Source organism: Takifugu flavidus, chromosome 20 (assembly GCF_003711565.1).
Source record: "Takifugu flavidus isolate HTHZ2018 chromosome 20, ASM371156v2, whole genome shotgun sequence".
Lineage (NCBI taxonomy): Eukaryota > Metazoa > Chordata > Actinopteri > Tetraodontiformes > Tetraodontidae > Takifugu > Takifugu flavidus.
Genome location: NC_079539.1, coordinates 7,321,017 through 7,332,432, shown reverse-complemented (window position 1 = coordinate 7,332,432; position 11,416 = coordinate 7,321,017). Strand labels below are relative to the sequence as shown.

General features: G+C 40.3%; 4 protein-coding genes across 10 annotated transcripts; 2 read left to right on the top strand and 2 right to left on the bottom strand.

Moving 5' to 3' along the window:
- Positions 1-39: 39 nt before the first annotated feature.
- LOC130516869 (UPF0729 protein C18orf32 homolog) lies at positions 40-1,402 on the bottom strand. The gene is made up of 3 exons (XM_057018225.1): positions 1,267-1,402; positions 509-715; positions 40-314 (listed from the first exon to the last, which is right to left on the bottom strand). The coding sequence occupies exons 2-3, from the start codon at positions 686-688 to the stop codon at positions 255-257; spliced, it is 240 nt and encodes a 79-aa protein (XP_056874205.1). The 5' UTR covers positions 689-715; positions 1,267-1,402; the 3' UTR covers positions 40-254.
- rad1 (RAD1 homolog (S. pombe)) lies at positions 1,308-3,626 on the top strand. 4 transcript variants are annotated; one of them, XM_057018224.1, is made up of 7 exons: positions 1,308-1,441; positions 1,728-1,926; positions 2,027-2,135; positions 2,223-2,386; positions 2,482-2,582; positions 2,724-2,822; positions 2,956-3,626. In XM_057018224.1, exons 2-7 carry the CDS (start codon positions 1,735-1,737, stop codon positions 3,131-3,133), a joined length of 843 nt encoding a protein of 280 aa, XP_056874204.1. In that variant the 5' UTR covers positions 1,308-1,441; positions 1,728-1,734; the 3' UTR covers positions 3,134-3,626. The 4 variants fall into 4 exon arrangements, 3 of the variants coding, with proteins under 3 accessions (XP_056874204.1, XP_056874203.1, XP_056874202.1); XM_057018223.1 differs by having other exon boundaries at positions 1,437-1,577; XR_008947601.1 differs by lacking the exon at positions 1,308-1,441 and having other exon boundaries at positions 1,694-1,926; positions 2,956-3,259; positions 3,351-3,626.
- bxdc2 (brix domain containing 2) lies at positions 3,499-5,919 on the bottom strand. 2 transcript variants are annotated; one of them, XM_057018219.1, is made up of 10 exons: positions 5,730-5,919; positions 5,312-5,423; positions 5,161-5,204; positions 4,999-5,069; positions 4,851-4,900; positions 4,685-4,758; positions 4,545-4,595; positions 4,333-4,434; positions 4,105-4,233; positions 3,499-4,006 (listed from the first exon to the last, which is right to left on the bottom strand). In XM_057018219.1, the coding sequence occupies exons 1-10, from the start codon at positions 5,877-5,879 to the stop codon at positions 3,764-3,766; spliced, it is 1,026 nt and encodes a 341-aa protein (XP_056874199.1). In that variant the 5' UTR covers positions 5,880-5,919; the 3' UTR covers positions 3,499-3,763. The 2 variants fall into 2 exon arrangements, with proteins under 2 accessions (XP_056874199.1, XP_056874200.1); XM_057018220.1 differs by having other exon boundaries at positions 5,161-5,221; positions 5,730-5,886.
- Positions 5,920-6,270: 351 nt separating this feature from the next.
- dnajc21 (DnaJ heat shock protein family (Hsp40) member C21) lies at positions 6,271-11,033 on the top strand. 3 transcript variants are annotated; one of them, XM_057019409.1, is made up of 12 exons: positions 6,271-6,654; positions 6,857-6,950; positions 7,039-7,162; positions 7,368-7,499; positions 7,751-8,055; positions 8,145-8,287; positions 8,485-8,578; positions 8,978-9,154; positions 9,240-9,279; positions 9,641-9,762; positions 10,384-10,474; positions 10,620-11,033. In XM_057019409.1, exons 1-12 carry the CDS (start codon positions 6,558-6,560, stop codon positions 10,773-10,775), a joined length of 1,575 nt encoding a protein of 524 aa, XP_056875389.1. In that variant the 5' UTR covers positions 6,271-6,557; the 3' UTR covers positions 10,776-11,033. The 3 variants fall into 3 exon arrangements, with proteins under 3 accessions (XP_056875389.1, XP_056875388.1, XP_056875387.1); XM_057019408.1 differs by having other exon boundaries at positions 9,240-9,288; positions 10,623-11,033; XM_057019407.1 differs by having other exon boundaries at positions 6,272-6,654; positions 9,240-9,288.
- The last annotated feature ends 383 nt before the right edge of the window (positions 11,034-11,416 follow it).

Below are 11,416 nucleotides of genomic sequence, written 5' to 3'. Positions count from 1 at the left end.
AATGGTACTGGGTAAAGACCCTGGGAAATAGGCTCAAAATAATTTTTAAAGTAATTTATTAAGTGCCAGCTGTTGCTGAAATAAATATTAAGCAAGGAAATTAACATGATTCTGATTAAGACGAACATTTGAATCCATATTACTTGAAATTAAAAATGTGAAAAACGGTACAAAATCAAACTACTGAAAGAGGAATGGTATGATGAATTATAGGAATATTTACATTTTCTATTAATTCTAAAAATTTGAAGCTGTTAGTCTGTCTTCTTGTCCGTTATGGATCCATTGGCCGTAGCTTCACCGTTGCTTTCAGCCTGAAAAACAAGACAGTCCTCAGAAATGATGTAAACGTTTGTAAAACCACAGCTCTAATTATAGAAGCCAGCTCTCCATACAGCTCCATAATATCCACATGGTATTTCTCTAGTGTCAGGTGCTTGAGCTTTACAGTCTCACCCAGCATGATGAGCAAAAAAATGTCATGATGGGATTGTTGCTTTTAATTTACCTTGACATTCCCATTCATCTTTTCCATAGCTTTCTGGTCACTTGTGCCCGTTTCCTGGACAGCTTTCTTGGGCCACACAGTGTTAACAATTGGTGAAATTAAAGGATAAAGAAAAGGTTCCAGGAACCTCTTGTAGACCCACAGCAGGACGGGAATCACAATACAAGGGATGCACACCATGATTGAGGCTAAAAAAAACTGAAGAACCTAAAAAAGACACAGAAGAAGACACAAATGTTTAAACATGATCAATAGCTGCATTTATGGTGCAGGATATGAGCTGGGTACGTCACAGACAACACAACATCATAGTTTGGTCACATTCGCCATTATCTAATTCATTTAATAACTATTAAATATAACAAAGTGTGGTCTAGCTGTTGCATGTAATGACAGTAGACTAGAAGAAAAAGTATCAAGCAGGTAATTTTCCTCCATATATGACCTACACCCATATTATAGTATATAAACTATAGGCAGTAAAGTTATACTGTCGCTTTCAAAGCCCCTTGTTTAATCCCTCTTGAATCCAGAACATCAGCTAAATTTAACGAAATTGTCTTGCTGTCTTGTCATTACGGGGGGCCGTTGTATAACTTGTTTTCCGGCAACTTTACCCTGTCAACGCCATAATGTAGCTAATGCTAGCCAGCTATGCGCTTCAGGTTTACCGGTTAAAAAGAATTAAACATATACGCGTCCTTAAAATAACACAACGCACTTGTAAAGGCAATAAACAGACTGGGGGAAACAATTACCTCCGAAGACCACAAAATCGAAGCGTTATGCCGTCTTGTCAAAATCAACGAAATATTTGGGTCTTATGCAATCCAACCCGGGGGACAGGCTCTAGAATTACGCATGCGCACAAGATCCGGAAGTAAAACGGAACCCGACGTTGTTGCTCATCTTCTTAGCGCCTTCGTTCAAATAGTAGGTGATTTAGTAGTTTAATAAGATGAAACTGTACTAAAAATATTATCTACCGATGGTGCCAAACACGAAAGTGAAAATATGCTGACACTTTGCCTTTCAAGTATATAGTTGTGGATTTTCTACATTATCCCATGTAAGCCTTTGAATATGACTTCGCTGAACATTTACTTATCTCACAAAACACGTTTGACTAAATCTGTTTTACCAGCACTAACGAGTTGTTTAACGATGTTTGCATGGGATGGAGGAATGTACCTTATGAAGCGCTTTGTCTTTGTTTCAGGAGCACGATGCCTCTGTCAACCCAGTCCCAACCTGGAGAACAACACGTGTTTGTGGCCAGTCTGGACAATGCTCGCAATCTGTCCAATATATTGAAAGCAATCGCCTTTAAAGACCACGCCATCTTCAGCGCTACGCCCAATGGTCTAAAAGTCACAGTTGAGGACTCCAAATGTTTGCAGGCTAATGCCTTCATCCAAGTGTGTTTGGTTTCCATGTCATCCTTTAAATTTAAAATCGTGGCAGACTCAAAAGAAACGTAATACTTGAAATAACAGAATTGCGACTGATCTCTTCTAGGCTGACATCTTTCAAGAGTTCACTATAACGGAAGATTTGGTTGGTTTCCAGATCAACCTCACTGTTTTGCTGGACTGTCTCAACATCTTTGGAGGAAGTGCAGTTTCAGGTAAACATTAGCCTTCCCATAATGAAAAATCTGATAGTTAGCCAGGTGGTGTATGAATGAACTTTTCCCTCATGGCTTTGTCATTAGTAGCTGGGATGTCAACAGTCTTGAAAATGTGCTACAGAGGTTATGGTTACCCATTGACACTATTTCTGGAGGAGGCCGGTGTAGTGACTGTGTGTAAGATCAACACACAAGAACCAGAAGAGCCAATTGACTTTGACTTCTGCAGCACCAATGTCACAAACAAGGTGGCCAACAGACAAACAATGCACTCACACTAACCACTTTGTTGTGAGCTACTGTATTAGGACCTATAAATAAAGGGTTGTTTTACACTTCAAAGGTAATCCTGCTGTCAGAGAGCCTGAAGGAAGCCTTCTCTGAACTGGACATGACCAGCGAGGTGTTACAGATCACGATGTCCCCCAGCCAGCCATATTTTAGGTACGTTGTTCAATCTCAAGAGCTGTTTAAAACCTCAATAACATGGTCTTTTTGACGGTGTTGAAAGATCGGACTCCTGAGCGTACGTGTCATTCATTGCCTTGAACAAATGTTGCTTCTTCAATTCTTTCTTACTTGTAGGTTGTCCACCTTTGGCAATTCAGGAAATGCCCATTACGACTACCCGAAAGATTCAGACATGATGGATTTGTTCCAGTGCACAAAGACTCAAACCAACAGGTTGGTGCAGGAGAGCGTAATTAAGTTTGTACTTTTGTTTCCACCTGAGGAGAAAAGTCAATTTGAACCTTTCCTATGAAGTTAATTCCACTTTTGTTTATTCTGCCTAACCCTGTTCTTCTCCTGACAACAGGTACAAGATGTCCCTGCTGAAGCCGTCCACTAAAGCCCTGGCACTGTCGTGTAAAGTCTCAGTGAGGACAGACACCAGGGGGTTCCTGTCTCTACAGTACCTGATTAGAAACGATGATGGACAAATCTGCTTTGTAGAATATTATTGTTGCCCTGATATTGAAGTGGATGATGAATGATTTAGCAGTGAAGTTTCCCTTTAAGCACTTTAATTTCCAGCAATGGCCAGTCTATTTAAAGACATGTACCATAAGGAACTACTGCAGGCCTGGTGCACTCTTAACGTGTTCATGATTCCTGCCATAGTTTTGCATTGCTAATTGCATTATTTGCCATATCGTTATCGTTGTATTTTAATCCAGCTAAATGTATATGATACAACCCTGCAGCTTCCAGGGTGTATAGACTTTGTAGTTCAGTTACAACATGATGTTATTTGGTCATATTTCTGTAATAGGACAACAGTACATCTGTTTTCTGAGTGACTGTTGATGTGTATGCTTAAAATCAGACCTTTAGTGTAAATATAAATCAGTTCAGGCTGTAGGTTTATATAGTTTTATTTCCAGAACATAGAAAAACACTGTTATTCCAATGGAACGTTAATGAAAACAGGTATGCTGGCAGTAAACTTTATGACCCAAGTAAAAAATTATTTTTCTAACGACTAAAGATGTGCACATTTGTCTCAAGAGCTGTGTAATGTTTAAATTCTGTTGAACACATTAGGTAAGATTTCAGATCTGCACCAGTTCTGTAAAGAATTGAGTTTAATGGAAAATTTCTCTGCACTAATATAGTCCAGGCAGTTACCTGCGGGCCATCCTCTGTCTCTTGAAAGCTTTGTACTTTTTCTTGTTTGGCATTTTTGGCTCAGGTGCTTCAGTCTCTATGTGAACTGGTTTCTCCTCAGCTGGCGTCATGAAGACATCTGCTGTGATGTCTGTGACCAGGTCCTCCTTCGCTTCAGTCCTCTTCATTTTCAGGACGTCTTTCACCATCTGCTTCTCACGCACTCTGGCTGCTGCTGCCAGTCTTATCTCTCGCCGGTGCTGTGACAAAATGACACGTCATTTAACAAATGACATTTAAGTCCAAACTAGCATTAACCGTTATATACTGTGTGTATGTGTAACTATATATTTTATACCATATTAGGAGACTTGAAGCCCGGGTTTTCATAAAGTGTGGGGCCTCCAAAGCTGCCTTGAAAGATTTTGATGAGCTGGAGAACAAAGCGAGGGCCAATCTCCACTAAAGAGGCATCCTCCTCAATGATCTAAACACGCAGGAGGAATTATTGTACATATGGTTTTTTCCTGAGACAATAAAACATGAAATGGTTTGGAAAGACCTTGATGTGGATGTTAACAATTACCTGGTAGTTTCTGAACCATATTCGGTTGTCTGCAATGGTAAACGTGAAGACATGGTCTACAAAAGGCTGACTCTTAGGGTGGTAGCGTGGAGTTGAAAATGTCTGGAACAGAAAAATGGAACATCCTGCAGCTTTCAATCAAACTATAATCTTTGCCTACTGCTGCTTCTAAAGTGTTTTCAAGGCAAATGCAGCTCAGATTTGTCACTCACCTGGGTGAAGAGCTCCTTTAGTAAGGAGAAGTGGGGTTCCTTGTCAAATTTCTGTGAGTAAACAATTTGGATGTAAATTATTGCCATCTTGCCAGTGGGGTGCGTGTTTAACCTATGAAAATGGGTGCAATGGCACTCACAGGATCAAAAGACAGCAGGGGCCTGGATCCTTTGAGACAGTTTCCTGTCATCTTCAGTTCAGCCAGGGTATGAACTGTGGAGGAACCACCGTGTAAGAACCACTATGAAATTATTCGATTCACACGACATACGTTGTCTACTGAACTTCACACGGGGGGAACTCACTGTTTTGAACCAGAAACTTAGCAGACGGTCCGTGAGGGCTGTTTGAAATCCTAATAAGACAATGAAATTGCAGTTTCTCAACATAAGATGGACAACAATGATCACACAAGGTTGGCATTTATGTTTGAGACAAAGATCACATTCTCACCACATATAGAGGTCCTGTTTCTTTTTGGCCTCAAAGAATAGGCACTTGTTGCAGTTTTTGATTTCACAGACCTGAGAACAATGAATAAATTTACCTGTTCCACAGTGAAGATAATTTTAAAACACTGTATTTTACTCATCTGTAATTTTAAAAGAATCTCACCTCATTTACAACAAATAGCTTGTCCTTTCGGTCCATTTTTGTATCTAACAGAAATGGACACCTTGTTATGGCCAAAAAAATCAATGGAATAGAACTTAGAAAGTGGATGCTTTAGCACAGATGGGGGAAATAGTGTACGGACGACACTAACCTGCTTTTGAGTGTGGCATCATTGTCCTCAGGTCTTGCATCAAATGTCTTGTCCTGAAGTTGATGCCTCTTGAAGAAAAAATGAGAACTCTCTCCTTGTTGGTCCATTTGCCCTGGTCAAAATAAATTAATGGCATTATTTCACAAATCAAAACACACGTTTCTGATATTACATATGGGGGGTCTGATACACATGCATAACCATAATTATCCACCAAATCCAGTCCTGACAATTACTGCGAGTGGTATTGCGTAAAAATGTTTACATTGCAGGATTTAACCATTTCAAGCCGTTGTATCACTTATCACTGTAAAGTGGCCAACAAACAGGTTGAATTACTGTACGAAGATCTGCTCAGTATTATGTTAGCATTAGCCACAAGACGACAACTTTCAACAACTGCATGCCCGACATTTACCATCGAAACTGGGGGCGGAATTGTGACTTCGTTTGTCTTCTGCTGTTCATCTCCCTCAAGAACATCGCTATCATTCGGCACAAATTTGACTTTCTTAGCCTTTTTATCGACTCGATTCTGTCCTCCACGTTTTCTCTTGAACGCAGGCATGTTTTCCCAACGAGTGCAAATCTCGCGAAGCTGGAACTGCAGCGCGAGCAAATCCACGTGCGGGCGTAGAAAGATGAAGAGGGAGCTCCTAGCGGCAGAGAGGTGTTACTGCAGGCGCTGGTGCAAGCATTCCTGTTACCACTAGAGGGCTTTTCAGAGATTGCAACAATATACCGAAGACCTAATCTAATAGATTTTCCGTAGATTTCAGATTCATTTAAAACATCAGCAACGCCAATTTTCACGCAGCATTGTAAGGAATGTGTGGACAGCAATGCTCTTTTTCATATACAATTGAAGACCATACCACTTCCCACCGTAGGATGGCGGTAACGTTTCTAAAAGGCAATCGCCACGACACAAGAGAATAAAAAGAAATCTCGCGAGATTCAGCGTTGGCAGACAGCGTCATAACTGTATGCCGGTTTCACAAGCTAAGTAATTTGTATGAACATGCTCGTCAGTTCCAAAGAAATATGTTTAAATATGTAATTCTAAACCGATATAGCACTGTTAGTGGGATTTTGTACTAAAATATAAATGCTGCCTATTATCCCGAATATCCCATATCCCAAATTTTAACCTTTAAGCATAAGACGGGTTAGCATCGTTGGTACAACGAATATTGCATTTATCAAACAAGTCTAGAGGAAATATTAATGTTATATTATAGCAATAATGAAGTGTCACTACGAAGTGTTGGGTGTGAAAAGAGACGCTGGAGACGATGACCTGAAGAAAGCTTATCGTAAATTAGCACTGAAATGGCATCCAGGTAAGTTGTGGTAAAGTTTATGAATTGGTCCTTCGGGGATCATGTTCATTTGTATACACGGTCGCAACAAAGTGAATGATAAAGTCTATGCAATGTTATTCTCTAGTTATGATTTTAAAAAATCGTTTTTTAATTTACTGTCATTAAAGCATTCGAAAAAATGTGTCTCTAACGACGGCATTCTCTCTTTTCATGATTTCAGATAAAAACCTTGACAATGCAGAGGAGGCAGCGGATCAGTTCAAGCTGATTCAGGCAGCTTATGATGTCTTGAGTGATCCCCAAGAGAGAGCTTGGTGTGTGCAAATTCACAATCTATTTGGTTTCCCTGCATTGCAGCTAAGCTTAGAATACCTTTGATTGACCCCTTCCCTGCCTGGACAGGTATGACAATCACAGGGACGCTCTCCTGAAAGGAGGCCTGAGTGGAGATTATGAAGACGACAGTATTGACCTGCTGCAGTACTTCACAGTCACCTGCTACTCTGGATATGGAGATGATGAGAAGGTTTGTGTTTGGGGATCACATTCATCACTGTTTACTATTACACCAAACCATCAAGACAATAGTTTCTTCAAACAAGAACAAAAAGTGGATAGGACAAGCCACTGACCAGAACACACAAAATAGCATCTTGACTTGGTTGGTGGTGCCTCAGGATTAAATGTCTTTAAGATTTACGTCTGTTTTCAACTCACTCTTTTATCTTTAGGGCTTTTACACCGTCTACAGGAACCTCTTTGATTCTATTGTTAAGGAGGAGATGGAACACAGCAGGGTGGAAGATGAGGATGATGAAGAAGAATTCCCTTCTTTCGGAGATTCTCAGAGTGACTACGATAATGTAAGACAGCCCAACGCACTGGTTGGGATTTTACACTCCTATCCCTCATGAAATAATCATTCACTTTAAAGTATGCACCAATTAATAGTTCTAAATCACTTGATGTTTGCATCTTGCTGAAAACATTTTGCAATGGGTGATACAGTTGATGAAGGAGCAACTGCTTATGAATAAAACAGAATTTTTATTTTATTAAATGTCTATTTTGTCATGGGTCGTTGTGCTTGAGCTTTCTGGTTTTGTTATTACAGGTAGTGCATGTGTTTTACGGCTTCTGGCAGAGCTTCTGCACTCGTAAGAACTTTGCTTGGAAGGAGGAGTATGACACGAGGCAGGCCTCCAACCGCTGGGAGAAGAGAGCCATGGAGAAGGAGAACAAGAAGACCAGAGAGAAGGCGCGGAAGGAGCGCAACGAGCTTGTGCGACAGCTTGTGGCATTTGTCCGTAAACGTGACCGCCGTGTGCAGGCGCACAGGAAGCTGGTGGAAGAGCAGAACGCTGAAAAGGCCAAGAAGGCAGAGGAGCTGAGGCGGAAGCAGAAGCTCAGCCAGGCAAAGTAAGAAGCAGATCAAGAGTTCATCAAATCTGACATTCATGCATTTACCCTGCTCGTGGTTGGAAAGTAACACTGTCTGCCCGTCAAAGACTTGCAGAGGAGTATCAGGAGCAAAGCTGGGCAGCCATGTCTGAGCTGGAGAAGGAGCTGCAGCAGATGGAGGCTCAGTATGGAGAAGAGTTTGGAGATGCATCCGATAGTGAAGAGTTGGAGAACAGTGAAGAAGGAGGCGGTCAGTGAGGCCATTTATATTCTCCTATGTAGTTAAAGTTCCATATTGCTTCCCCCTGAATGAACAAATACAAATATTTCCCTCAATATTTCCCTCAATATTTCCCTCATTCGTGTAATATGCATATAATAAACTGTTGTTGATAATAGATGCAGCGGAATTACTTTTTTAGCTAGTCACAAAGGTTCATTTTACAGATGCCGAGCAGCCTGATGAAGATGAACTAACCATCGACTATTATGATGATCTCTACTGTCCCGCCTGTGACAAATCCTTCAAATCAGATAAAGCGTGAGTTGATCTAACCTTTGTTCACACAGGAAACTAAAACAACAGTAGAGCTGGTGACAAAAACTCAGTTTCACATATATTTTTTTATGTGTACAGAAAGAAATCAGCTTTTCACATCAATACCAAGCTTCCTGCTTCCAACCCCCCCCCACATGTCAATCAAAGTCTAGTCATTAATGTTAAGAGGACATAATGGAAGGACATGGCCCCTTTTTCCTGATGAGTCATTAAAAAAGCAAACATAATGAATACTTCAGGTTTTTTCCATCTTTACTGCACAGAAACCTGAGTGTTTCATACATTTTTGAAACTCACGTGTATGATGATATACTTTCACTCTGTGAAGCGACACCACCCACTGTGACGTCTTTAAATGCCCTTTACGTTCTCCCTGTTCAGAATGAAAAACCACGAAAAGTCCAAAAAGCACAGAGAGATGGTCATGTTACTACGGCAACAGCTGGAGGAAGAGGACAAGTCTGTGGGCTTGAGCCTGGATGGGATGGAGGAAGGAGAGGGGGGAAATGAGCAGCAAGATGAAGATGAAGAAGAGGAGGAGGACAGACCGAGGCAAAAGTATGAAGCTGCAAATTTATCAGGACATAATGGTACCATGCAATTTTATGCAATTTTATGGTATTGGGTGCTTTTTCCTCCATAGGTTGTCCAAAAAGCAAAAGAGAAAAAAGAAACAGCAGAAGGTAGTACACGTGAGTATTATCTATTTAAACAGGCTTTAAGCAGCATGGGGCTTTTATAACTTTTTTGTAACTGTAATTCTCTCTGTATTGGAAAACAGATCTGTGTGTTTCCACACTGGTCATAAAAAGTAGAATATATGCAGCTAAAAATTCATCCAGCCACATGATGTAAAACCTCCCCTTATATTAACTTCTTTGAATTCTTACAGTCATGTTGTGAGTCGAGGCTGTAACATCTACAGACATTTAAGTGAAGAACATCAGGGTTAAAAAGAGTCCCCAGTGGAACAACGATAGTCAGAACCATCCGTATTTTCTGTAACTGCTCAGGAAAACCCGTTTCCTTTCTTTCGCATTACAGAGTCCTGTGGAAGAGGAGGAAAAACCTTCTTCAACTATCCCTGAGAAAGAAGCTGAAAAGCCAGCTGACCCTCCAGAGCAAATAAACCTAGAAAATAATCTACCTTCCACAGAAGTCCAGAGGTCAGCTGGATTGTTTTTATAGTCTTACCTCAGATCCACCGTCCAGTTCACTATCTGATTTCTTGTGATGAGCTGCTTCAGAGGAGGCCGATGTTGATTTATTTGACCACTTTGAGGCAGCAGAAAAAAGTATAACAGCAGCTGCCAGGATGATCAGAAAAGGTGGTTGAAGAATTCACTTTATCCTGTAATGCTGTGTCCAGAAGTCCATTTATTTTAGTGATGAGACATTAAGAGATCTGAGTTCCTTTTTATGTAGTGACCACAAACATCCCTCACCTGCATCCAAGTCTGATTCACTGCAAGTGAAAATATTTTGATTAAGTGGCTTCAGATGCTTAATCTGAATTGAGGCTCATGAATGCAGCATGACCCTGAATGTCTCTTTAGTGTTTAGTCTGATAAATAGGTCTACATTTCCTGCTCTTGAAACATGAGTTTATATGAATTTAATTAGAAACAACATTTTTGAGTGGACAAAAAACTAATTTCAACCCTTTTTGAAACCCTTGAATGTCTTTCAGGAATTTTATTAAGGATTTTTTCTTCTGTAACAAGAATGTTGTTTTGCAGTTGGTTAACAGTTATATTTAAATTGCCGTTCATGCTCTGCTCCCACAGCACTTCTGGGAAGCAAAAGGGGAAGAAGAGCGGAGGTAAAGAGAAACTAAAGAACATCAAATCAAATACAGGTGCTGAAGAGCTTCCCGAGGTCTGTACATTTCAAGATGGTTTTATTCTTTTATCACTTATCAAGCGATAAAGTTCCACAAATTTGAGTCATAGAAACAAGAAAACGTAATAAAATGTGTTCATCTCCACATATTTAAAAAGCTTATCCTGTCATTCAACTCCAGAAGGAAGTAAACCTCCACTGTGTGACCTGTGACAAAGAGTTCCCCTCAAGAAACAAGTTGTTTGACCATCTGAAGACCACAGGTCACGCCTCCGCTCTCTCTAGCACCACTCACAGCTCCAGTAAGGGCAAAAAAGACAAGAAAAAGAACAGATAACATAGATTATCTGGGCGGAGGAGTCCAAGAGATGAACTGCACACAGACACTCGACCCTTGAACCCCTTCAAGAGGTAAAAAAAGAGGAAGAAGCTTTTCACACCCTGATGTTAGTGGACTGGTGACTGGCTGCCGGACTGAAGCATGGATTCATTTTATTGCATCACATATCATTAAGATGAGAGCCTATTTCCATTTTCTTTTTACAAAGTCAATGAAAACAGCTTGTACAGATTAAACCTTGATGATTTATCCCAACGTTGCTTCTTTCGGGACTCGGCTTTGTGCACGGATGGTGTTGCCGCACCATAAAAGTCATTTTACCATGTGTTTGTACCGCAGCTTTGGAATGATTTGCGACATTACATCCAAGAAACATTGGGTTAAACCTTTTAAACATCACCTTTATTGGACAAGTCTTTACAAAATACACAGCTGTGCCCTTTAAAATGTTCTTCTGTTGTGATTTAAAGCTGCAATCAAGTAAATGTTAAAGCACCAATATGTTTTTTCCATCATAAATTACGGATACCAGTTAAAGGTGCTGTCTCATAAAAAAAATCACTTCACAGTTAAACATTGCAGGTTTCTCTCTGTAATGTAAAATGTTAAACATTACAAGAAACGTGTCAGGTGAACTT